Here is a 26,409-nt window from a genome sequence, read left to right on the forward strand (position 1 = left end):
TTTCTCACACTGCTAGTTGCAATCCATAATCCACATTCTCTTCATTCCCTGGAAGTGAGGAATTTGGTAGCTTCAGGACACTGACAATCAGAGAGGAGTGAATTTTTTCCTGGAAACATAACATCAGGATGATGGGGAATGAAGGTCAATTTGTGCATTTTATTTGCTCAATCACATTTTTAAACTCTTAATGCTGCATCTAGATGGAGTGGCAGAACGTTATCACCATCCTGATACCACAACAAAGCCAGGTAGGTCTCTCACCTGAAGAGGCGAGATTTGATTTACTAATCTCTAACTCCATCTCCCAACCTGTCCTGCGTTTCTGAGGGAACTTTGCAGAGCGCTGGGCAGGGCTGTTGGAGTCAGCGCTGTGGGGGAGAGCGTTCAGCCTTCCCTGCAAGATTTCCCTCTTGCCTCTCTGAGCTCTGTTTTGACCTGCACATCTCTGTTTTCAGTGCTGCACTGCTCCAAGCCTGCAGATATCACCCACGGGTCTTTCCGTGGCCCAGCAAAAGCAGTTTTTACTCCGGGAACATCTGTAAACTACATCTGTGAGCATGGCTTCTCTCTCCTGGGGACAGCATCCATTTATTGCACACCATCTGGAGCCTGGAGCCATCCCCCTCCGGTCTGCCAAGGTGTGTGTGGCTGCAGAGAGCTAAGAACAAAGGACATTTAACAAGTATTGCCTTAGGGGAAGGTTTGTAGAAGGTCTAAATCTGGGTACAGAATGTGTGACAAGAACAAGCTCAAGTTTTTAGCCTTTCCAAGGCCTGCTGGAGTTACAGGGGTCTGAGTTGCTGAGTCCAGGGGAAGAAAATCAAAGGGAACAGTCAAGGCTGCAGAGGGACAATGTCCCAGTCACTCCTTCAGCATCCTGTTGTTTGTCTCTCCCTGACTTTCCAGTTGTGAAATGTCTGCAGCCTCCAAACATCAGCAATGGGAGGCTCAAAGGCAACACCTCTGACACCTTTCCCTACGGAGCCGCTGTATCCTACAGCTGCGATCCTGGTTATTCGCTGGTTGGGAATGCTTTCATCAACTGCACGGTGTCGGGAGCCTGGAGCCAGCCCCTCCCTCAGTGCAAAGGTGAGTCTGTGCTTCCTTTGTTGTTTGGAATCGCACGTGGGATTGAGGCACTTCTGCAGCCACAAAGAAAGGAATTATCCTGCGGAATAAGAATTCATTCCTGGCTACACTCGGAACTCAAGAGCAATGTCCTAAATAACCCACAGCTGTGTTTCACGTATTTTGTGTTTCCTCTAAATGTCCTCCTTCTATTGCTTCCAATTTCAGAGATCAGATGTGAATTCCCGGATATCCAAGGTGTTAAAAGAGCCATTAAAGGAAATACTTATCGCTCTGGGACTAACATTACTCTTGAATGTGAAGATGGTTACATGCTGGAAGGCATCAGTCACACCCAGTGCCAAGAGGATTTCAGCTGGGACCCTCCCGTGCCAGCCTGTAAACTGAGTGAGTGGAACTGGAACGAAGCAAAGATCAAACAGAAACATGTAAATGCATTTTAAACATGCAAATACCTGTCTGCGTTTAAAAAGAAGTGTATAAAGGTGTGGTTTTAAGAAATCTGGTGTTGTGGGTCTTAGCAGGGTCTCTTGTGAGACCCTGGCACAGGAAAGCTGTGGCTGCCCCTGGATCCCTGGCAGTGTCCAAGGCCAGGCTGGACAGGGCTTGGAGCAGCCTGGGATAGTGGAAAGTGTCCCTGCCCATGGCAGGGGACTGGAACTGGATGAGCTTTAAACTCCCTTCAACCCAAACCATTCCATGATTCTAAAAAGTTTGTCGGTAAAGCAATTAGGGACAGTTGAGAAATGCTGTATTTTGGTAGAACAATCTTCTGATTTTTCTGTTTTTCCTTCCCTCCAGCATCCCCCAAGTCTGGGTCAGTGGGCCTAGGTAAGCAGCTTACAAACATTTTGCATTTGAGGTCAGTGGCTCAGGGGCACAGGCTCCCTCTGCTTACCTGGCACACACACCCTGTTGTGTATTTCGGGTGCTTTACACACACGGTGAAAATAACCCGGGCTCTTCTCCCTCAGGAGTGGCAGCCGCGGCAGTTGTGCTGCTGCTGGGGGCAGGCGTTGTCTGGAAAATAATTTCCAAGCAGAAGGAAGGGTAAGGCTGGTTTGTTCCTATCATTTGCTGCCAAGTCCCAAGCTTTGTACACTTGATAACACTTGAAATATTTGCCTCAGTGTGCTTAGGCCTTATTAATTTTTTACCTTCAGCTTAGGCTCGCAAATGATAGAATTGGGAATCCATGGCGTGGTTATGTCATTTTATGTCAAGCTTTTCTTTCCTAAAGGAAACCAACGTGAGTGTTCTTTTACAAAGCAACTCACTGTTCTCTTATTTTTCACGTAGCTATTATCGTACGTATGAAAACTATAATTGCAGAACCCCCCTGAACCCAGCAACTGAACAGAAAGGCTCATGTCTCCCATAGGAGGTATGGATTTCTATTCCTCTACATAAAATATCAGTTACAGCTGCAATAACTGCTGTCACTTGTTTACATTGCTGACTACATTGTCTCCTTCAGTCACTATTTTCCTAATACAGTCGTTCAAGTAGAAACCTCTTTCCCCTCCATCTTCTGATAGAATAATTTCTTTTGCTGAATAAAAGATGTTTTAAACATATTGGGGCTTTAAAACATCCTATTTGTTTCTGACACCACCCTCAATGTGTGGCTTTCCTTTTCCATAATCTGGATGGACGGTGTGCACAGGTCAGACTTCCAGACCAGCCCTTGCTGCTGACATAAAGCTGCTTTTAATTTGCACAGATGATGAAAAAACGGAAAAAGCTGTAGTAGAGTCAGAAAAGGACACTGAACTTGGTTTGGGGGGTTTTTTATTGTTTTCACATTTACTACAATGGTATTTTTACTTACAGGTGAATCTACTTTCTGTGGTGGATCTGTTGCAGCCAACGGTGTTGGCAGCACTTTGCCTACAAAGAGGCATGTGCAAACAATAGCTCTTTTGGGTTTTTTCCGTGATTTCTTTGAAACAAAGCATTTCCCAGAAATCCCCTCCTCCCTCTCTGGGTGGTGATGGAATCTCTACACAACAGGAAAGCTCTGATGATAACACCAGGATATCATCTCTTTCCTAGGCTGGGCGTCCCTGCTGCTGCTAACCGGGCCCTGGGCTCCTTCCCCCGCAGCGAGGAAGTGCTGCTCACGTGGAGACTGGAATTCTTTGGCCAAAAAAAGGGCATTTTACTGTAAATCTTTAATGCTCTTCTGCTCCCAGTAGTTTCTGTAAGGATCTAATGAGGCTCAGACTGCACACAGTGCAGATGCTGCCTCAGAGGGAATTCTGTGCACTGCTCCTGATGAAGAATATTTCCTTTATTCCCAAAACACTGGATAACCAAGTGGATAACCCCAAGCTGTGGTAGGGAGAAACCATGTGTAATGTACTGACCATAACCCCCTCTCCCTGTCTCCCTGTGCCCACCAAAACAGGGGTGGAAGTCACCATGTGTTAATTAATATCTTAATTACAGCTGTATTTACATCTTTATTTCCTTCCAGAAATGCTTATGTGCAGTGTTCCTTTACCAATGCTTAACCTAATAAAAGCTGATGATGACAATTCTGTGTCTTCTAGGTCTATCTAGAACTTTAAGTAATTTCTGCTGTTCTGTTAAATTTTGTGGCTGTTCTATTTTAATGCTGCTCCGCCACACACGGGCTTGAACTTCCAAAGGCAAGCAGCCCTGCACAGGGGTGTCCATCCTGAGCTGGCTGTTATTTTTAATTAATCACCGTAGGTGTTCAGATCTTGGCAGCTGCATAACTAAATACACTTTGATTTTTTCCCCTCTTTCCTTGAGCTGCCCAGGAAAGGGTTTGATCTTCTCACACCCGGGGCTGTAATGCACTGAGGGTGTTCTAGAAGGTGGAATATGCCCACATATTCAAGATTACTTTAAGTCAGGGCGTTTTTTGGCGGAAGATCTTTTTGTACCTAAAATCCTAATCCATAAAAAAAGGAGATGTAATGATTGGAACAGGCAGGAGCATCCCTTAGCCAAGGACATCCCCGAGTGAACACGTTTTGAGGATGAAGTAAATCAAGGTGCTGATACGTGTCTAGGTGTACACCGCTAATTTGGCAAGATGATCTGGGTCCGTGTATCCTACAGCTGGACTAGGTTCATTATCCTGCTAAAAACCACACTTTCGGGTCAAACATATCCTGCTAAAAACCACACTTTCGGGTCAAACACAGCCTTCCCCGAGCATGCGTGGACCTGAGCCGGGATTGCGCCATTAGTGTGCAAATTAACTCATCACAACAGCGCGGCTGTGCTCGGAAACCGACCTAACCCTGCACTCCTGCGTGCAGTAACGGCACCGAGAGCCGCGGCTGCGGAACGTGGACGAGCACCGGAGCAAATGTCCGAGCTGTGTCCGAGCTGTGTCCGAGCCGGGCCCCGGCCCTGCCCCGGCCCCACAGAGCCGCGGAGGGCGGGCGCGGCCATGGCGCCTCGCGCTGCGGGCGGGGCGGGCCGCGCATGCGCACCCGGCCCCGCGCTGCGTCTGCCGCCGCCGCCGGGAGCGGAGCGGAGCTGAGGGGAGCCGAGCGGAGCCGAGCGGAGGCCCGGTCCCGCTGCCGGGATGCGGCCGCTGCCGGTGCCCGCGCTGCTGCTGCCGCCCGTGCTGCTGCTGTGGCGGCTCGGCGGAGCCCGGGCTCAGGGTGAGCGGCGGCCGCTCGCTGCCCCGGGCGGGCGGTGCCGGTGGGGAAGGGGCGCGCGGAGGGGTGGGCGCGGCGCGGAGCCCCCGCGGGGGCCGCCCCCGGGAGCAGCCGGGAAGAGGGATGGGGATCGGGATGGGGATGGGGATGGGGATGGGGATCGTGATGGGGATCGTGCCCTGCTCCCCGCTCCGGTCCCCGCGGTGCTGAAGGGGCCCTCGGGGCCTGCCCGGAGGGGCGAGGGAGGGGGAGGCAGGAAGGAAATGGTTTAAGGGCGGCGGTGGAACCACGAGGGTTTGGGCGGTTTCGGGCGGGCTCGAATTGTAGAATTATGAGACTGTTTTAGTTGGGAGGGACCTCGAAACCTGTCTCGTTCTACCCCTGCCATGGGCAGGGACACCTGCCACTAAACCAGGTTCCTGCAAGCCCCGTCCAGCCTGGCCTTGGAGCCGATTTTAAACTCCGCTCTCTGTCCCTTAGACTCGCTTTCCTTTTTCCTTAAGAAAGGACGGTGAGCTCTGCGAGCGGGGCTGGCTTGTTTGTTTTTCATGCAGCAAGTTAGATGGGTGTGCGGTGAGTTAAGTCGTGTATTTCACTATAAAAAAGGCAAATAGACAAAAACTGTGGTCTAGAAGGAAGTGCATTATCTGGGTAGAATGACGAAAGAACTTGAGAAAACAATAAGTGACGTATCCTGTACACGTGTAGAGCTGGACTCTGGCTGCAGTTCAAATCGAAATTTAAAATTTGGGAGTGAGTTAAATATATCCTTAAAGCCTTCTGATTTAGCCTGGCTCCCGTGCTGTTTCACCTCGGCGTGTTTCTCTGCTCGTTGCTAAGGTGCTGTGTTGCTTTTTCCTGCCTCTCCAGACGCGTGTCCCAGACCCGAGCGGCTGCAGTACGCAGAGCTCGACGAGAGCTCCAGGAACAAGGAGAGTTTTCCCGTTGGGAGCAAGGTGTCGTTCAGCTGCCGCCCGGGATACGTGAGAGTCCCGGGGATGTCACTGACCTGGACATGTGGTGCTGACTTGCAGTGGTCACCCACGGGCGTGTTCTGTACAGGTGATTTTTTTGTACCCCTTTTTTCCTCTGATATGTAACAATTTCAGTTGGTTTGTGAGTGGGAATGAGGGTTTTGTCATATTTTAAAAGAAGCTTGGAAAACGCTGGTGCAGGTAAGGGCAGTAAATGCCACAGACTTTGTCTTTGTATGTAACTACAAAAATGTAGATTTTGTTTCTTTTCTTTTTTTTTTTCATCTCCCCAGAGAGAAAATGTAAGTACCCAGGAGACTTGGAAAATGGTTATTTTGATGCGACAGAGCTTACATTTGGTTCAAAATTGACGTTTTCTTGTAAAGAAGGGTAAGTGTTTGGTGAAGTTAATGAATCCTTTTAGTTTTTTTTTTTTTTATGTTTACACCAGATTTGAACCAAACCCAAATTTCCTATTCCAGTTCTGACCCGAAATCTGAATTCTACCTGTAGCAAATGAAATTGCAGCTGAATTTACTTTGATTCCCTGGTTTAATTACTCTTTGCATCAACCCGAAGCTTTTTAGGGAGGTTCTGCAGAACTAGAGTGTTACCTCTAGTGACTTCTTTTAATGCTCCTGTGGCAGAGGGCATAAATAGATATTCATCATCGTTCATTGTTGAACAATTAAGTCAAAAACACTGAGGAGGTTTTTTTCTCCTTTTCCTGTAGAATTAGCAATTTTAGGACTTTAGTATTAGAGAGTATATCTGAAAGTGGTGAGATTTCCACAGTTCCCTTAGTGATGTCTCATTTGCTTCTGTTTTGCTTTCAAAGTGAGGCTGTCAGCAAAATAAACGAGATTCTGTTCTCATTACAGCAAAGCCTTTATGTCCCCATAATCACAGAACAGAATTATTATAAACCCATTTTTAGGTGCTTGTTGGAGAAATGAGAGATTTAATTTTCCCCTCTTTCGAAATTTTTACCTCTCTAGATACAGATTACGGGGTAATGAGGAGATTACCTGTGTTATCAAGAATGAAGGTGTTGACTGGAATGGACCTCTGCCTTACTGTGAAAGTAAGTAAATCATTGCTGTGTTGGATTTTCTGTTCAGAGGGTGGTAGTTCATACAAAATCAGCTGTGATGTCAACTTTCCAGTGTAAAAAATAATGGTAAAACAGGGATGAAAAATATCAGTTATTGTGGTAATTATCTCATATTAAAATCAACTTCTTGTTGAAATTGAGGTTCTGTAGCGTGACTTCAAGTAGCTGTGTCAGATTTTCGATGCAATTACTTGAAAAGCAAGGCTTGCTCTTTGAAATGAACCAGCTAACACAGCAAAACCCTGTTTGGCCAATTTTTGTGCTTTATTTACAGTAATTCCTTGTATGCCACCGCCTGAAATAGCCAACGGGAGGTACGAGGAAAGAGCTGACTATGTGTACCAGAGCTCAGTGACCTACAGGTGTCAGGATCCCTTCTCCCTCATTGGCACAGACACGATTCACTGCACATCTGATGCACACTTCAATGGAGTTTGGAGTGGACCACCTCCAGAATGCAGAGGTTGTTGGGATTTTTCATTCTTTATTACAGTGTTTGTCCCTTTTTTGGAAGCAGCGGGGGGAGAATGGACTTTCCCTCTAGGAAAGAAGAAACAAATCCTCTGGTACAAAGTTTGGTGCAGTTCCAGTGGAGGTCACGTTAGTATGGTGGATATTGATTGATTATGACACAGAATATGACTGAAAATTGAGTTAAAGCTTGAAAAATACCCGTGTGAGTGTCTTGTTGGTTGAAGTGACAAGGCCAAAGTGAAGGACCTGAGAGACCACAAATCCTGGGTAGCCGCAGAAAAATTGTGTCAAGGGCAAGGATGTCGGAGCCGGGTTAGGAACTGTAAAAAGCTAAGGAAGAATCCTTTTCCTAAAAACACAGCTACTGTGGAAGTGCAGGAATCAAACAGATTCCCTCCAAAACAACTTTTTTGTTGTTTTGCAACACAATTTTTGCAAAGAAATTTGCAAGTAGGGAAAGGATGTTGTGTTTGTTGCAACGTTAGTGTTAACAGATGTTTGTGTTAACAAATGTTTCCCCTCTTGTCAGTGGTCAAATGTGAAAACCCCAGAGTTGAACATGGGAGAAAAACATCTGGATTTGGACCTTCCTACAGTTACAAGGACGCGGTTGTGTTTGAGTGTGATCAAGGCTATTTCTTGGTTGGAGCAGAGGTAATTACCTGTGGAGAAGATAGCACCTGGATTCCTTCAAAACCAACTTGTGAGAAAAGTAAGACTTTCTGTAAGATTCTGACTTCTGTTGTGTGTTGAAAGTGTTTCAGCTGAAATAGAGCATCGTGGTGGTATAGTGATTTCATGGGTAAAGACAGCAGAAAGGGTGGGGAATACAGGAGAAAAGATTGGATACAGAGAATTAGGAGTTTGCACAACGAGGAAAGCTGTAGTATCCTTCTGCAGTAATTGAAGTCTTTGTGTGTGGGTTTTTTTTAATGCAGCTCTTCAGCTCCTACTTTCTAGAAATTATTCTAGAGCTCAGAGAAATAATGAACCAGTACAGATTTCTGAGCTGCCACACTTTAGGGTTGTATTGCCTTAATGAATACCTACAGTGATGTTGAGGTTGTCTAAAGGGAATATTTGCACTTAAAATTAAGGGTAAACTTAAACGACTGAGGTGCTGTCATGGGAGAATGTGTATGTGTGTGGAGTGAGTTACTGAAGTTTCTTCTCACTAAACTTGTTTGTAATTGCTGTGTTAGTTACTGCAGACGTGTGTCCTGCCCCGAAGATCCGGAACGCGGTGCTGACTCCAGCCAAGGCTGCCTATGGAAAAGGAGAGTCTGTGCAGGTCAGGTGCAATGCTGGCTGCTCCTTCCCTGATGGCTCTGCAGAGGTGACCGTGACGTGTCAGGAGCAGAGTTCCTGGGGTGCTTTAGAGCACTGTGCCTGTGAGTGAAATGCACGATTGCTGAAACTGGGGCAGACTGACAAGTTTGAAATGTCTCATGCAGTAATACATCTTTTATTAATTTCTTTTCTCCCCCTTTTTCTTTCCAGGTGTGTCTGAAGGTTCTGGTTCCACACCAGTCATAAGTTACGGCAGAGTAACAGCTGGACAAAAACCTTCCTACTCTGTGGGGGATTTCATTACCATTGAATGTTACACAGGGTACACCTTGCATGGGGAGGCTCAGATTCAGTACATTGGAAACAACCAGTGGGTGCCTGCAGTGCCAACCTGCCAGCTGAGTAAGTATGGACTGCAAAAACTCCACCAGGGTGAAAATACATCCATGGGAACAGTCCTGTTATATTCGGGAGAAATAATTTAGTGCAACTTCCTTTTTTATTTTGATGTGAAAAATAGGGTTGGATGAAATTAATTACAATATTCGTATTTAAAGTTAAATCAGTGTTATGATTTAAACTGGCCTTCTTCAAAGATTGTGTTGACAGAAGTGCTTGATGACTTGAAATAGCTCTGTGAATATTTTTATAATAATGTTTGGGTAAGAAGCACCTTTGTTCCTCTTGTGATACTGATTCCTTGTCTTTTTAGGTGGATATATTATAGCCATCATCTGTGGTAAGTGTTTTCTAAAACCTTAACAAAATATCACACAAATTATATTTTTTATGTGAAAATCCATTTTTGATTCCAGTCATTTGGGACGGCAGCAGTGTGATTTTGGAGTGTTGGTTAAAGCTGCATGATTCAAAAAAAAAGATTGCTTAGCAATTCTAGTTTAATTTAGTGTGAAATGTGTATTTTCTCATGTGGTGAGGTCGCATTTCAACAACAACTTGGCAGCTTTGATAGCTTGGTTTTACTGGGGGTGTGAGTGAATAACTCTGCAGTGAACAGGAGTGTTCAGTGCCTCTTCTGTCCTTGCATTTGTTACCCAGATTTGTATGAACTCGTAAAAAGTGACATTAGGGCCTTGTCATTCCTGTTTTCGTGTTCCTGAGCTGGTGGGGTTTTGCCATCATGGTGGTCACTGGTTTTGAGCTGAACTATCTTGCAGTCTTGAGTAAAGCATCAAATATTGAATTTGCATGGCTTATTCCAAAAATTAGTTGGGTTGTGGGGTTTTTTTGAGGGGAGTGTAGAGGTGGGGTAGACCTGTAGATGAAAACAAGGCTATTTCTGCAAAATTTTTTGATGCTTTTTTGTCAGCTGGAGATGATCTTTATCACTCTAAGGCTTTTTTTTTTTTTTTTAATTCTTCCTAAAGTGATTGTGGTAATTGTGGTGCTCCTGGCAGCCTTCTGGGTCTACAAGAAATTCTTCTCACAGAATGGGTGAGTAAGCTTCCTTTTTTATTAATATTGCAAATTTCCAAATGACTGAGCCAAAGCTGTGCTGATGTTTAAGCTCTTTGAGCTTTGTGTGCCCTTTCTTTTTCAAATGTCTGATTTTGTGTGAGCTCCTGCCAGCAGCTGATGGAAGCTAAAGCCTAACCTTGTATTTGACTTTGGGTTTGGATCTGCTGTTCAGCTAAGCTGCTAATTAACGCTTGCACTAATTTCAAGGAAGGAAAAATCCCGTTCTTAAGTGTGTGTTTGGCAATGTCCACTGGACGAGGAAAGTATTTTGTCCATCTGCTTCAAACATGTCAGTTTATCTGCTGAAGCCAGGGGGAGCATTGGTTGTGTGGGCTTGTGCTGCCAAAAGGTTTTCAGGTTTTTCTTTTCCTCCTGCAGTCCCAGTGTTGGTGTCCCTTGTTAAAGACTTGCAAAATCAACTGTAAAATATTAGATTTGTGCATAAGCAATTAGTGTTCTGTTTTTAATGAGACGTGTAGGGTGTTTTAAACTTTATCTTCAGAACAACTGGGGTTTATGTGTGGTTTTTCATGGAGGGATGGCAGGAGATTTAAATGCCTCTTTGTGCATTGCTTTTTGCTGTGATACCTGATTTTATCTTCTGGAAAAAACCTTTTTTGTCAGAGAAATATTTTGTAACACAAAACACTGACCCAATCCAGAGCAGGTTAGGTGGTACACACGGAATGTTGGGATAAGCATCTCATCAAAACTGTGTTGCCTTTTACCAAAATCTGTTGGGATTTATCTGGAGGACATGAAACAAAGGAAGGGATGCTTTAAAGGAAGTAAACCAGTGGGAAGATTCCTGTGGTTCCTATTCGTAATAAAGTACACACAGAGGACTAGGGAGAGCCCTGGAGGTGGTTTATATCCAGTGAGATTTTGGCCTTAGTGTCTTTTGAACAGGCACTGCAGTATCAGTCCAAGGGCCAGAGTGTGCTGCTGAGTAATTTGGTGCTTTTGAGCCACTGCTTTTCATCCAGTGCTTGGATATTCTGCAGCCTGGATGGGCCAGAGAAGAGCTCTTGGCAGTTCAGGGCAGCACTTGCTGCCTTCATCCGTGGAGAGACTTCTCAGGGTGTAGAAAGCAGGAGGGATCTAAACCAGCATCATCAAAAATTAAAGAATGTGACATTCCTGAATATTTGACAGCATGAAAAGCCTTATTGTGCCCAGTGCTTCCCTTTATCTTCCTCTCTGTGAACATCTGACTGTTAAAGCTCTTTCATGTCTGAAAACCCTGATCTAATCCCCTTTCATTAAGGCCTCCATCTCCCTGTGTACTGTTCTGAGTTCCTGATGCAGCTGAGCCTTTGTGAGCTGTTGTGCTTCCAGCCCCTGATCCTTGCTGGTTTGTAGCCTCCAAATGGCAGCAAATCTTTCCTCGGCCTCTCTTTCTTTTGTGTTTAAAATGCCACTTGGATGGGACATTCAATTAGACCTTTCTCCCCTTCTGCTGTTCAGCTCGTACACAGTTGATGAGAGTTGCAAGGAAACATGTATTTTAAAAACTAATGTCCCAGCTGAGATGGAAGAAACTGCACAAATGAATTAATTGAATCTTTAAAAGGTATAACTTTCCACTTCATTTGGACTTTTTGCAATGCAGCTTAAGTGTCTTTTTTATTGTGGTTTACTTGGAATTTCGGGAGTGTGGAATCCGGCTAGCTGGGAACCTTGGCTTCCTGTAGGAAAGAATATCTTAACCTTTCATTCATTTTGGGAGAACAGGATGTAATACATAAAGAATTATCATCTAGCACTCTCAGTAAGAGCTTCCAGTGATTGTAAATCCCATTTCTTGGTGTTGTCTTTGAGGAATGAGTAGCGTATTGCCTTCAATGCTCAGCAGAATGTTTGCCCCCATTCCAGTGGTGAGTTACTTTTCTTAGCTGATAGTCAATTAATTCCCTGTAATCAGAAGCTGGAAACCACCTTTGGACACTACAACTCTGAAGGTAGTTGTGCATCCCTTCAGAGAAAACCAGATCACATCTCTCACAATTACTGATTCATCTGCATTTTTGCTTTCTAGAAGAGAATAAACAAAGGTTCTAACAAGATCTTTTGAAGCCTTCTTATGAAAAGGTGATTTCTTTTTCAAATTCAGAGTTCTGTAGCCCTAAAAAGGATCATAACACAGTTGCTTGTTTGCTGCTGCTGTCCTCTCCTGTACTTTAACCTAAAGCTCAGCCCAGTGGTGAGATGCATGTGATGAGTGTTGGGGTTCCTCCTGCACTTGTGTAGGGTCAGACAAGCTCTTCCAAAATCTGACTCTCCAAACCTTGTTTGAACAGAACGCTTTGCAGACAGGACAGCTCAGTTTGACTGTTCCTTGACAGGATTTTGTCGTTGCTACCTTAACAGAGCTGGAACTACAAATATTTTTTGAACCAGCATCTTCTGGTTTTGTGTTGCTTTTCTCCTCTGCATAAATTCTGAGGAGGTGACGGGTTCTCTTATTCCAGCTTAATGCAAAGGTCTTTCATGTGCATAGTCTTGATTTTATTGACTTGTAAAGGACAAGTGAATTTTCAGTGTTTTTGGTGAGTTTTTATATGAAGATTAAGCTTGGCATTTCTTCTAAAATAATGTATAGATTAAGGAATATCATCTTCACTGTGAAGAAAGATGTTTCTAATTAAGATAGGATTCATTTTCTGAGTTAGTTGGGCTTATTTTTGGAGAGAAAAAAGGAGTCGGGAGATAGAACAGAATAGAATTCTTCATTCCAATCTTACCTTTACACATGATACGAGAAATTACTGGTCTGGTGTGTGAAAACACTGTTAAAGTCTGGAAGTTTTCTTATGGAATGTGGAACTCCTTAGAGACTTGGAGTAATAGCACCGAGGTTTGGTGTGGAGTGGGTTTTTTGGTAAAGCAAAACAGGAGTTATTCAAGAACTTGGGACATACATAAGAATATTATTGTGAATTTTAATTCTTGAATGTTTAAGTACTGTGAAGTTGCTGCTAGTGGAGTGCAGAATCAAAATCCACACAGAATAATAGTTCATTTCTGGTTAGATAAACAACACACTGTGATGAAAATTAATTTCAGGGTGCAGCTGGTAGAGTTCTGGGAATCCTGTACCTGTTCTGGTGTTAGCTTTTGGTAATATCAGTCATCACTTGAAACGATCCCTTTGGATCAAGGGCTCTGCTCCTCCTTGGGTCATTCCTAACAGTTCAGTAGCTGAATGAAGCGCGAATCTCCTCAGTCCAGCAGTTGCTTGGGAAAGAGAGGATAAAGAATGACCCAGTTTGTGACTTTACCTGCTGCTTTAATGATAAAACTAAGGATGTGCTTCAGTGTAAATGTAAAACCTGTTGAAATGTAAAACCTCTGATTTGACTTGTTTTTTTGTTTGTAGGAAACGTGAGAGCACTCCCAGTTCTGCCGAATATAAGATGTGTAAAGCATGACTGGCCTTGTTGGGGGGGTGGGAGGGACTTTGTGGTGGAATATCCCTGTCAGAGCTGCAAAATTACTGCCCTTGCAGTGAGTTGCTGTCGATGAGTTCCTTGTGCTGTGTCTTGCTCTGCTGATGAACTGCAGGAGGAGATGCTTAATAGGATAAAAAGTGTGTATGTATATAGGTAACACAGATAGATCCTGCTTCGCCTTCTGTGCCCCTCATTGTCCTTCTGTGCATGTGAGCTGGGGGAAAGGCAATACCTGTGGCATGCCAGAGTCTGTGGGAGTGCTGGAATGTCACTGTCCCAGTGCCAGCTGCTGCTGCCTGCTGCCTTCAGTGCCACCTCTTTGCTTTCAGAAGATGTTCAGTATTCTCCTCTCTCCTGTAGAGCTCTGATCACTCAAACCTGGTTGTCCTTCCCGTCCCTTTTTGCAGTTGAGGTGGTGTAAATGGTTCTGTTGTTTTCTTTGTACTCTGAAATGTGTTGTTGCTCATTCCCTGAAGAGTTTGGTGCCGTTGAAGGCGATGTCATTTGGAAACGATCACAATCAAGATCTTATATACTCTACCTCTTTGTTTGCCAAGGTGGTTGTTGTATATATAGTGAATTAAAGTGTGCCTTGAAATCAGAGTTTTATAGCTTTTCCTTTGCTTTTAAGAAGGAAAAAAGCCATATATGTATATTTCTGATTCTTTGCTATAATCCACCAAATACTGCAGCGGATTTGTTGGAGCAGGAAACTGAAGGGTTCTGTAGCAAAGGCATCCCCTGCCTGTTGACAGGAGCTCCCTAATTAAAGGAACTGCTGAGAGCTCAGTGGTGGCCATGTCCTGTCATGAGCACAGTGGAAGTTCCTTAGGGTGCTTGATTTTTAGGGAATCTTGATGTCAGTTCTGGAGATCTTCTGTTGATTTGAAGGGCAGAAATGGATGCTGTGTGATTCCCCCATCCTTGCTTTTTTACTTGAAGTCACATATTCCACATTTCTAACCTCTGTCTGTGGACTGTGATGTTAAATCAAGCTCTGAAAGGCTGGATTTAGCATCACATTCGTGTTCAGAAGCAGAAGCCTTTCCCTGTCACTCACTTTTCAGGTTAAAGGAAAACCAGACTGGCTCAGTTGTGGGAGTGCTGGTAGATGTGGTGGTCTCTTGTTTGCTGTTTGTTCATCAAGGTTTTAGTCCAGATTCTGACTCCAGGAGCTCCCACCACAGTGTTTGCCATTAGTTGAGACTCACTGCTACTTCTAATTCCCTGGCAAACCCCAGACCTTAGCTAGAACCGGTTTTAGCTTCATGAATCTCACTATCAACATGCAGGCAGCTTCTAAGAACCAGTTTTCGCAGAAAACCCAAATAGCCTCACTTCAGATGCCTGAGGCAGCACTGAAACGACTCTGGCTTGTCTGTGGCTGCTTGGCACTGCTCTCCCTGTCATCATCAGATTGTTGGAGTGGCACAGAACTGTTTAGGGCTTTATAGAGCTTTTTTGGGACAATCCCAGCAGTTGTATTATTAGAGTTCATAATAGGCTGTCGTTATTAGAAAGGGGCTTTGGCTCTGCAGAAGGATTTGCTGTTCGTGGCCTGGCTGATATCTGAGTTTGAGAGTTGTTTGTAAACACTGGGATGTGTGATTGGGAGTGAGTGCAGTGGTGGTCAGGAGCTCAGCTTGCTTTGCGTGGCATCTGCAATGTCCTAAAACACACTGAAATGCACTTCACTGGCAAGTGAAATCACTGTAAAAGTTGGCCGTATTTTTGCACTTCTTTCTGGATGTAAAGATTAGCGATGATTTGTAATATTGCAAATAAAAATGTTAAATTATTTAGCAGTAAGTGTTTGTCTTTCATTCATCATGGTGCTGAGCAGCTCTTTTCCCATTGTTACCCAGGTGATTTTTCATGTCCCAAACATCAGGTGGTAACTGCTGAGATTGAAGTTTGCAGCTCGTGCACAGAGTTACTCAGTGGTAGTGTAGGGGGTGTGTTCTAATTTGCTGAGCAGCCTTTGGGGGTTTTCTTTTAGAATTGCAGAGAATTTCCCAGAACCTCCAAAACTTTCCAGTGTTGACTCCTGAAAAACTTGGTGAAAAGTTGATGGAGAAGAGGAAGATTATCCTGGGGCTGTTCTGGTGGAACACTTGAGGCAAAGCCCAGAGGGTGTTTTGGCCCTTTTGTCCAGTGTGTGACAAATGCAATCCCTAGGGAATACAGCCCTGGTGGGTTTAGGTTTAGGAATTGTAGGAGTTTCACACTTGAAATGTACTTAACTTCCATGGCAAAGCCATGTGTGGAGTCAGCTGCCTGATGGAGTGAAGCCTTTCAGAGGGTGGAATAGAAAAAATAACCTCATATGCTGTATTTCTTTCCCAGTTTGTGGCTGTGACACTCAAAGTGAGTTGGTGTGGAAATGATGCCAGACTAAACAACTGTGCACCATGAAGTTCTGGGTCTGTTTGCAGTGAGCATTGAGGGGATAAGCAGAGTTTCTGGTGGAAGGTGTCCCTGCCTATGGGCATGGAATGGGATGATCTTTATGGTCCCTTCCAACCCAAACCATTCTGGGATTCTGCTCTGTGATTCTAGGAATCTGACTTAAACACTACAAATTAATTTGGCCTAATTGTCATGAGTCCTGTGCTGTTTTTCTGAAACTCAGTGCTGCGTGAATTTTGGAGTCTGGAACTGAAAGTTGAAGAGCCGTGAACACATGAGCTCTGTGCTGAGGGAGAGGCTGCAGGGAGTAAAGATGTGTTGTTGCCATCTACTGGTAACAGGTCCAGAGTCACCTGGTTTAGGGTTAAATAGTGCAAAGTGTCAGTGCTTGGTGGGTTCTCAGTGTCACGCTTAAGGTCAGTGTAAATTAAACCCTGCCCATGGCAGGGCTTGGAACTGGATGATTTTAAGGTCCCTTCCAAGCCAAACCATTCTGATTCTCTGAATCTAAATACTTCTGAGAGTGCGGAAGGTGGAGCTGGGGGCTGAAATGAAGAGACTTGCAGCACTTAGGTGTTGTCCAGCAGGGAATCAGGTGATCTGTCTACCTGAGACACAGCCCAGGAGCGTAGAGCACACAATTTTATTTAAAAGGGAAAAAAAAAAAAAATCTGTGTAAAGAACAGGTTAAGGCAAACAAACAGCACATGGAGTAGAAGTGGTCGGAAGGTTGGGAGGCTGTGCTGTCACACCCAGGCCCTGGCTTGCTTGAGTTGAAGAGTCTGAGTTATGTTTGAAGAGATGCTTCTCTCTGTGTGGAAGCATCCCATCCTTACTTGAAAGGGATGCTGACTGTCCTCCTTTTGTGCAGGATGTTCGGCCTGTGGGGGGAACTCCAGGTCAGAGAACAGCAAACCACTGGTGTTTGGGAGGCCAGGTTGTGCTCTGGATGGTGTTTGTTTGTGACTTGGGGGGTGGGGGAAGGAAGTTTTCCACTATTGTTGCTTTTCCCCCTACATCATAACCGATTTCAAATGGTGCTAGACAAAAACTGAGACTCTGAACACCAAGAGAAATCGGTCAGCCTGTGTAAGAGACGTTTTCCTGGCTCAGAGAAGGATCCTCTTGTAGATGACAGCTATGCATTCTTTAGAGATGACTACTCAGTGCTCTGACCAAACCTTCATCCGCACAGGGATCAGCTTTTCCATGTCTGGGAACACGCTGGACATCAGTGAGGGCAAACAAAAAGAGTTCCACTTCGTTCTAGTGGTTGGGATGCAGGGCTGGAGAAGTGAAAGACTGCTGGATGTTACCAGCAGCAAACTGGAAAATAACTGTAGAAAAAGGAGTGGGCTCTGTGTGTGCTGTGTGGCATCTTCATGATGCCCGTGGCAGGGGGTTGGAACAAGATGATCTTTAAGGTCCCTTCCAACCCAAACCAGTCTGGGGTTCTGGGATTCTGGGATTGCTGAAGGCACTTCTGTGTTTAACTGCTGAGGTCAAATTGTTGGAGGGAATGTCTGTGATGGCAGAGCAAGTCTCTGGGAGCTATGGAATGAGAAGCCTGTGGTGATGGAGTCCCCAAGCAGAGAGTGGAAATCCTTTTGCTCTGAGGCAGTAAATTAAATGTTGGTCCTACTTTTTGGATATTAAACACACTCTGCCTGTCAAGGTGCAAGAAGCACCACGTTGGTTTTCATGCAACTTCTGGATCACTTTACTCTGGACAACTTGAACTCATATCCATTGTTTATTAAGCAGAAGTACATGAGCAGGAGGCTGTTCTGGCGTGGCCCTGGCTTGGGAGCGTGCATACAGTGGTTGGAGAAGTGTCTAGAAATCAGATGATGTTACAAAGTGGATGGCTGGCAAAAAAATAACCTTTGGAAAAGGGGCTGATCTGAGGAGCAGAGGATGTTGTTGAAGTGAGCAGGTGCTTGGTCTCCTCCCACGCTGTAATTCTTGCTCCTAGAACACTGATTTCAAATGGTGCTAGATACAAAGTGGGAAAATCTAAGCCACCATGTGAAACCAGCTTCCAGAGGAAGACACATCTTGTGCATGGCTGCAGGCTGAGGGAGAAAATCCTTCATCTCCACCGTACCTAGAGAAAAATTCATTTATTTAATTTTATTAGACAGCAAGACAGTTACCTTTGGCTTAGCTACTTTATGGATACACTTTCTTGTGGCATCTTGCGGATGGTTGAGGCTGGTGTAGGAGAAATTGAGTATGTGGTGAGGAAAGCCCCAGCCTGGCAGTGAGTGTTGTTCCCTGCCCTAGCCAGGGGAATGCACTCAAGCTCTTCCCAGCAAGTGGGGATCAAGGTTGTATTTCGTGGTGGTGCAGAGCACGATGCTGTTGGGGTGACTGTGGGAAGCTCGTGTTGTACAGGAATGCTTTTTCCATTTCACTGCGGATGAAACCAGGCTCTAAACCTCATTCTGTCTGAGACAGAGAGTGTTCTGGCTGTCACTCACTGATCAGAGAGTACAGGGCAGATCAGGTGCTTTTGTGACAAGGAAAGGAAATGTGACCATCCTGATAGAGCTTCCTCTGTCACCAGTCCCTGTGCTTTAAATAAGCGAGGACTTGCAGATTTTTGTGAGACAACTTTTAAATTCTGCAGGCAGAATGAAAATAAATGGGATTGGAAGTACCTTGAGTGTGGGTCAGAACAAAAAGGGAGCGTTCATAAATTGAACTGTAAATGGTTCAGTGGAAGTTGTTGAGGAAGGAGAGTGTGGAAATGAGTGGCTGATGGTTCCTGGAACTGCAGCAGGGCTGAGCAGTGCACTTAACCTGCAGTGGCCATGGCTCAGAGCAGAGGGAATAGATGGGGTCTTGTGAAGCCTCTGAACTGCTCCACGCATGCATAATTCAGGAGCTATCAACCCTTGGATAAGTGTCTGACCTGTGCTGGAGCAGAGGCCGATGTGAAATGGAGTAAAGCACAACTGCAGTCGGCAGTTTCACTTACTGATGCCCTGGGTTTTTGGCAACTCTGCGTATTCCTGCTGTAACCACATCCAAAAACCTGCTCCAGTGCCTCCATCCTAATGCACACTCCCAGGCAGCAGAGGGAAAGCTCAGAGAGAGAGGAGCTTGTCCTTCCAAGAAAGAGGGGTGGAGGAAGGGGAAATAACTGGACTAGATTCCCGTGTCTGGATATTTACTGGTGTTTCTAAATCCATTATCTGGGGCAACAGGGTGAAAGACGAGTGGAAAGCAGGTTCCCTCCCCAGTGCCTGCCGTGCTGGCACAGTTATTCATGAGGCACCCTCTATTATCAGGTGAGATTTACTCCTGAAAAGCTGGACCAGGAGTTGCTGGTGAGGAGAGGCAGGTGCAGCACACATCACAGAATCACAGCAGCATCCCTGAGAAACAGGCTCAGAGTGAGGTTTGCTTTGGGTTTTCCTTGCCTCAGTAGGAAGCATTACAAAGAAATCCTCATTAGGGTTTTGAAAAATGGTTGGAGGAAATGTCACTTCATTTTGTGCTGCTGAAAATGGGAACTTGTGTCAAAGCAGGAGACTTAGAAGGACTGAAAACTTCTGCACATCTTCCCCTCTGCAAAGGAGACCAACCTTTCCAGAAATATCATGCAGCAGATGAAGACCAACGGCTCATTTATTATTTATAGTTTTGATAAAACCAGGTTTCACTTCAGCATAATTAAGATGCTGCTGTCCCTCCTCCAGGCTACCTGGAGTTTGTCCTGTTGCCTTCACAAGCTCCTCAGAAGGTGTCAGCCCTTCTTGCCAAGGTGCAGGTGCATGTTTTGGGAAGGGTTCATCTGTCTGTGCTCTCCTTTCCAAGGCTCTCAGTGTGTCTGGGCAGGAGTAAAGGAATGGTTCAGGATGCTGTGATCCACAGCACCCTGCTGGAAACGTGCACATGGGCAGGAAAACGGGATGACAGGATGGTTTGGGTTGGGAGGGACCTTAAAGCTCATCCAGGGCAACCCCCTGCCATGGCCAGGGACACCTTCCACTGTCCCAGGCTGCTGCAGCCTGGCCTGGGACACTTCCAGGGATCCAGGGGCAGCCACAGCTGCTCTGGGCACCCTGTGCCAGGGCCTGCCCACCCTCACAGGGAAGAAAATGAAGCAGTGCTTGTCTCAAACATTTGCTGCGTGGCAACCAGCAAGTACTGTCCCCTGTCCTTGGCTTTGTCACAGTGGTCTGGACTTCCCAGTAAATAACAGTAGGGAAAATACAATGTCATTCTGTGGCTTTCCTCCTTTTCAGATGTTTTAGTGGCAGTGCTGTTCTGTAGCTTCTTTCAGAGGAACATCTCAAAGGCTGTCGTGGACTTCACACTGCTTTATACATTCCATAGGAGACAAAGACAAAAAGGGAATCCCTGCCTTCCCTGTGAAGGGGAACTTCCTCTCTACCCTGAGACCTTTAGTCTGCAGGAACAAGGCAAGCCTGGATGTCACAGACCTGATTTTTCACAACCTGCACTTTGCATAGAAAGGCAGTTCTGGGGCTTTTACAGAGAGCAAAACAGATCTCAGTGTGCATCATAAATTTTCTCCTGCATTTTCACATCACGGGGTGAAACTCGTGGTTCATCAGGCTCTGGTCTCCCCTGGAGAAAATAATCCCTGTTTTACATGCTGAGAATCTGAGCTCGATGCATCATCCTCCCAGTGAAGGAATGAATCAGCCCAAGGCCAGGTGCAGGACAAGGGGTGTGACAGTACAAGTGGTGACCTGTAAGGGGAATGGAAATGAGTGAACTTCTAAGGTTTCTAAAAAAGCCTCCTCGGCGTGGGGAGCCTGTAACTGCATCTCTTTGTTGTGCAGGTCTGGTGCTGCGTGGGTCAGCTATGGACAAATGTGCTCTGACTTGCACTTGGAGCCAGTGCTCAGCCTGGAACACTTGGTGTGTCAGCAGCACGGGCCTGGGCTGAGGAAAGGCAGAGTAGGTGCGGCACTGCTTAGGAAAATTGATATTTGTGCCTAAGAGATGGCTCTGGAGATGCCACTGCTGCTGTGGGCAGCAAAACCAGGTACCTCCCTCATGAGTTTAAAACATAATGGAGGGTTTTTTTGTTGCTTATAAAGACTGCAATAAAAACTGCACATTGCAATCCTGAATGGAACGTAGCCTATTCCTTCAGTCCTCCTCTTGCAGCCTTAGAACTGCAGTACAAATGGAATTAAAAACTCTGTGTCTAAAACCCCAAGGCAGGCTGAACACTGGGACAGAATCGGGGTAAAAGCCTGTGGAGCCTTGTGTCCCTTTTAACTCTGAGCAATGGGACTGTCAGGCCTGCTTGATTTGAGTCACTGATTTCAATTCCTGTTAAGGGGAATCTGTCAGAGCACTCAGCAGTGTCTGTTTTAGCATGGTGGCCATCAGAGGTGTGTTTAAATATTAGTGCTGCAGTTCCCCATCTTGTGATCCCCCCCTGCTCATCTGAAATTGCTTTGGCCTGCCTGGAGTCATCCAGTTCTCCCCCGCCTTTGCTCTCAGGAGAGTTCCTGGGCAAACCCTCAGCCTGTTTGGAGGGCACAGGAACTGCTGAAGCCCTGGATCCTGTGGAGGATTTCAGCTTTCACAGGCAAACTCACACAGGGGAAGAGAAGCATCGCCCTTACACGGCTGAGGTCAGGGAAGGGCAGTAGGAATGAAAACCCATCAAATTCAGCCCTACAGAGCTTGAGCGAGCAGCCCATTGCAAAACTCCCTCCACTCAAACAAGTGATCCACCTAAGCAGCTGCAACCAGAAAGGCCATTTTCCATTCCTAACTTCTGTACCTAAGCATCACTTCAGAATGTAAAGTACTGATTGCAGGGCTTGAAAGCACTCACAGGGAGATGATTGTTGTGATTTGTGCAGTCAGTTCAGGAACATGGTGTTCCCCCAACACCACCGCTGCAGCTCCTCTAGGTAATGGCAAGGGAAGCCATATTTTTCTTCTGTGTCATTCGAGAGACAAAAGAATGTCCTGTGCCAGTGAGGAGCAGAAGGAAACAAACCCAGCCAGAAGATGTTCACTGAAGTACAACCTGCCTTTAAGCCAGACCTCTGAAAACAAGCCTTTAGTTCAACACTACCTGCAGTACCAGGAGCTGGCAGAACAGCTGGAGAAAAGCACTGACCAAACACTCCTGGCTGACTCCCCCAAGCACACGCACTGCTGGCTTGTCCCTGTTCCAAGGATTTCCACCATTCCATCCCTGGAATATCACCGTGTGTCCAAGAGCCACTGTCGATGTTTAAGAAGCATTTGAGCTGGATATCCAAATGCAAACCCCGTGGCTGCTGTTGGACTCCTGAGCACCGTGAGAATTTGTGGGGGGAGCTGAAGAGATGAGCTTCACTCAGAAATAGCTCTTCCTTGGAAAGCTGGAGGGCTGAATCACAGTGTGTTGGCTCAGTTTTTAGCAGACGAGCCATCACATCTGCCTCCCTGTGGGCGAGGAGTCGTCACTGGCATCGGGATTGGCAGCCAGGTTCTGTCCCTTTGGAAACCAGGGAATAATGGTGGGGAAGGCGAAGGCTAATGGTGGGGAAGGCGAAGGCTTATGGTGAGCAGGCTCAGGCTGCCCATGGCTGGGGGCTTGGTGAGGTGGGCTGGCAGCTCCGGGAGGCCCTGCTTGGCCTGCACTGCTCCCCCTGCCCCTCTCTGTTCACAGAACGTGCCCCCAGGTTGAACTTTGGGGACTAAGTAAGTTATTTTGCTCAGAGGCATTAATCACTCCACTGCTGCCTGTGTGGCTGAGACATCCAGAGCCAGCCCTAAGCATATCCATGGCTGATGTTGTCCTGAGACAACAGAAAATATGAGTGACATGGACAAATAGGAACACCAGGGAAAAATGGGGAAACCTGGGAGGGGACAAGACAGCTCCTGAGCTGAGGTAGCTGAAACTGAAAGCACCTGAGAGACACCCCTGGCTCGACAGGGAGCCTGCAGGGTCCACCTGGCAGCTACAGAAATGCAAATACACACCGAGGTTTTTTTCCCTAGAACAGACTGTGAGTCCTTAAATACACGCCACTCCTGATTCCCAGCAGGGAGTCTTGGGGGAAAAGGGGGATGAGGGAGGTAGTGCAAAGTATTTGGAGCTAGCAAAGAAACAAATTACAGATACGGATTTTAAAACCTTTCAGAGACACAGGATTTTTATGGACTTTTGGGGTCAGTGCCCCCACTACTGCAGTAATGTTAATTTTCAAGCCTCCCCTCCAGGTTCAGGCATGGGCACAATTGCAAGAGAAGTGGATTGGGAGTTCCTGAACCAACTGGTTGCTGACCATGAGTCAGGGGAATGACCTTGCAGCAGGCGGCTCGCAGTGCCGCTCTCGGAGCCGTGCCAGGATAAATGGCACTGGCATCTCTGAGTGCTGGGGGAACCATTTTGTGACATTCCAGCTTGGCCTTTTCTACTGCTGCCTTTGCACCAAAATTGTTTGAGTGGGTGGGAATGGGATAGAGTATTCCCTTCTTTTTCCTTCCAGCCTGGGCTTGGGGCTATCTATATACAGAGATAAAGAGGATGTGGACAACTCCTGTCTCTTGCCTACATCCTTGTCCATTAACATCAGCATTTGAGATATTCAACCAAATTAAATCTTACTCTCCTCCCTAGCCACACCCATATTAAACTGTAAGAAAACACCATGATAAAGTTTTAAAAATCCTACGCAGCAGCACTGAATTTTCTGGATAGGTCTGGGAGAGATTTGTCAGAGGAGAGAGGGTAGAACACTTGGCATTTAGACATTTTAATGAATGTTCCCAAATAAGAAAAGAAAAACATTTGCTTGTAGACTTTAAGCTTCTCACAGCATCAGAAAGCTCCTGACACAGAGCCCAACGCTGTATTTGTATAACATGGAAATGAACAGCAGCAGCGCTGCAGGCTCCGAGCCTGCTCTGCGAGCAGCAAAATGGCCAGGGCTGCTGTGGCTCATCCGAATTCCTCCACCATTTGGGGGGGTCAGTAGGTGGATCTGATACCCCTGACCCTCCAGGTGTGCTTTGAACTTTGACATCGATATGAAGTGAATGTTTCTAACCATATTCAAGCTTGTGCCCTCATCAGCTCCGCTCCCTAAAGCACCGACAGGGACCAACAGCAAAATTCGTCTGCGTCACAGATGTAACATGACCATCAGCAAAACAAGTGCAGGAGGAGATCATGGCTGTCTCGTCCCTCACAGAGCGTTCCTCCGCTAGCAGAGAAGCAGAGGTAATGCTTTTAAATTTATATCATGGGCATGTGAAATCCTGCCCTTCCTTCCCCGAATCCTGCGGTCCCTGAGCGGTCAGAACGCCCGAGAAAACTGCGTGTGTTTTGTCGGCGCGGTACCGAGCGCTGCGTCACGATGCTGCACCAAGGCCGAGGCAGAGCAAACCCCACTCCCCAGAGCAGGGAAACCCAGATAGAGGAAAATGAATCAGCTCTCACAGTGTCACACACGAATGTCGGAGGGAGGGAGAAATCACAGCTTTCCCCAGTCCTTTTGCGGCACTCTGCAGAGAACGATTATGGAACAGTTACCCAGGTACAGCTCGCGGTGACAGTGCCATCCCTGTGCACACCATCACTGCTGTCCTACAGAAATATGCCCTGTCCCCTTCTTAGCCTTGTTTCCTGCCAGTCCCACAGATTTACCTGCTGACAGTAACCTCAATTCCTGAGTAATGAGATTTACATTGGAGTTTAACATTGAAATAACTCCTCTTTTATCCGTCTCCTTACCCTCCCTGCGGTTAGGCACAGTTAAACCATCGCTATGGCCAAAACACGGTGGCAAAAGGAATTAAACCAAATGCATCCCTACACTGAACACACTCAGCAGCCAGTGGCACCTCCTTGAAAGCCATGAAACAGCACTAGCTTTACAAATTAAGGGGTTCTCTACCCCACAGCTGTGCTGGGGAAAACCACAAAGAGTTGTCCATGCAACCAACGCTGGGGAAAACAGACTCGACCCACCCATCATCCACACAACCCAGCGTCGTGCCTTTGTCCAGCTCCTGGCCGTACAGAACCCCCCTCTACAGCTGCCTGGGCCTGTTCTTGTGGGTGTGGGAGTATTTATGCCTGTCTGTCTGGCTGCAGGGACCACCGTCATCGCTGCTGTTCCTGTTGTTCCCGTTGTTCCCCTGCTCTGCGGATTTGGCGCTGCAGGACGTGAGGATGCTCCGAGGGAGCCAGCTACAGCCAGCGAAGGCTCAGTGAGTCAGGAGGGGTTGTGATGACTGCAGTAAGAGGCTGAAATTCCCTATGGAATCGGGCACAGAAGGAGGGGAATGAGGAAAGATGGAGATGGGAAAGAGGGAAAGAAAGTGGGGAGTGGCACGTAGAGTCTGTTGGGTTCTTCCATCCCTGTCCCTGCACCGCACTGCCGTTGGAAATGGCGGCCCTGCGCAAAGGACGGAATCGGGAAAAATCCGCAGCGCCTGCGGCCTTCGCGACCAAACCACCGAAATTCCGTTCGGGGTGTAAATCCAGCCCTTCCCTGTCTCCCTGTCTCCCAGACCACCCTGCAGAGGCCGGGCTGCAGCCCAGGTGATGGGGACGGCGGCCGTGCGGTGCCTGAGCCGGTGCTGAGCCCAGCGGTTGTTGCTAACCAACCAACCTTGACAGTGGAGATGTCAGCCAGTGAGTAAGAGAGATTAAACACTCCTGCTAGCACATCCTGAAACTTGGGTAAGCTTTGGAATGATGAAAGGCTATGGAATAATGGTCCCTGTCATATGAGAAAGCAAAGTTACCACTCCACTGCATAATCGGGAGACTTCCTCGGCCAGAAGGACCAAGCTCAAGGCTGGTTGTGTCCTCAGCACTTCCAGGCAGAGTTGCCATCTTCACTGCTGGTCGCTTTAAGAAGAGAGGTGAAAAAATAGTATAGTAAATGGTTAAGAGGGAAAAGTGTTCTCCCCTTCACTTCCTCATCCTCTCTCTGGAGCTGCTCTCTGCCCTCAGTCTCCCATTCATCCTTAACCAGTCCTTCCCAGTCCTTCAGTCCTTGCTTTCTAATGCTGTTCTCTCCTTTGCAAGTCTTTGCAGACCCATCACTGAGGGCAGTCTCCATCTCTCTGTGATGTTACTGAGCCTCTGGCAAACTCACACTTGTGCAAACAAAAGCTGAGTTTGGGCAGGAGTCGTTTTCACTTCTTTTGACTATTCCCACAACATAATTTCCAGGTGCAATCCCTGCCCCAAGCTGCTTGTTCACAGTGCTGCCAACACTCCAGCACCTCACAAGGGAGAAGGAAGCAAGGAGAAAAGCCCTGAACCCCAGTACTTTCCCCTGCCCCGTGAGCTGCAGCTCTGACACGTCATCGTCATCATCGCGACTGGACAGGGAAACAAGATGTCCCAGCAGAACCCGTGGGCGAAGGGCTGCACCCAGCACACCCAGCAGTGACCGGCTCCTGTCCTGCCTGCTGCCCGAGGGACGCCTGGCATCCTGGGATCCGAGGTGGGAACGGAGCGAGCA

General features: G+C 46.6%; 2 protein-coding genes across 6 annotated transcripts in view; both read left to right on the plus strand.

The window, feature by feature from the left end:
* Nucleotides 1-3,632, plus strand: part of CR1 (complement C3b/C4b receptor 1 (Knops blood group)) — a 60,514-nt gene extending 56,882 nt beyond the window's left edge. The window contains exons 85-92 of the mRNA XM_032133529.1: nt 204-251; nt 459-641; nt 910-1,092; nt 1,300-1,479; nt 1,894-1,923; nt 2,067-2,142; nt 2,392-2,476; nt 3,148-3,632. Coding sequence (XP_031989420.1) covers nt 204-251; nt 459-641; nt 910-1,092; nt 1,300-1,479; nt 1,894-1,923; nt 2,067-2,142; nt 2,392-2,473 — 782 coding nt within the window. The 3' untranslated portion in view covers nt 2,474-2,476; nt 3,148-3,632. The remainder of the gene's footprint in view (nt 1-203; nt 252-458; nt 642-909; nt 1,093-1,299; nt 1,480-1,893; nt 1,924-2,066; nt 2,143-2,391; nt 2,477-3,147) is intronic.
* Nucleotides 3,633-4,580: 948 nt separating this feature from the next.
* On the plus strand, nt 4,581-26,200 carry LOC116455217 (membrane cofactor protein-like). 5 transcript variants are annotated; one of them, XR_004244343.1, is made up of 14 exons: nt 4,582-4,739; nt 5,607-5,798; nt 6,004-6,100; nt 6,709-6,794; nt 7,099-7,287; nt 7,828-8,010; nt 8,501-8,689; nt 8,799-8,990; nt 9,301-9,327; nt 9,977-10,043; nt 24,003-24,149; nt 25,026-25,141; nt 25,445-25,568; nt 26,115-26,200. XR_004244343.1 is itself a non-coding variant. In XM_032132770.1 (12 exons), the coding sequence occupies exons 1-11, from the start codon at nt 4,661-4,663 to the stop codon at nt 11,623-11,625; spliced, it is 1,392 nt and encodes a 463-aa protein (XP_031988661.1). In that variant the 5' UTR covers nt 4,581-4,660; the 3' UTR covers nt 11,626-11,640; nt 13,447-15,328. The 5 variants fall into 5 exon arrangements, 3 of the variants coding, with proteins under 3 accessions (XP_031988661.1, XP_031988663.1, XP_031988662.1); XR_004244342.1 differs by lacking the exons at nt 24,003-24,149; nt 25,026-25,141; nt 25,445-25,568; nt 26,115-26,200 and adding exons at nt 11,535-11,640; nt 12,106-12,158; nt 13,447-15,328 and having other exon boundaries at nt 4,581-4,739; XM_032132770.1 differs by lacking the exons at nt 24,003-24,149; nt 25,026-25,141; nt 25,445-25,568; nt 26,115-26,200 and adding exons at nt 11,535-11,640; nt 13,447-15,328 and having other exon boundaries at nt 4,581-4,739.
* The last annotated feature ends 209 nt before the right edge of the window (nt 26,201-26,409 follow it).

The sequence above is a fragment of the Corvus moneduloides genome, chromosome 24 (assembly GCF_009650955.1).
Source record: "Corvus moneduloides isolate bCorMon1 chromosome 24, bCorMon1.pri, whole genome shotgun sequence".
Classification (NCBI taxonomy): domain Eukaryota; kingdom Metazoa; phylum Chordata; class Aves; order Passeriformes; family Corvidae; genus Corvus; species Corvus moneduloides.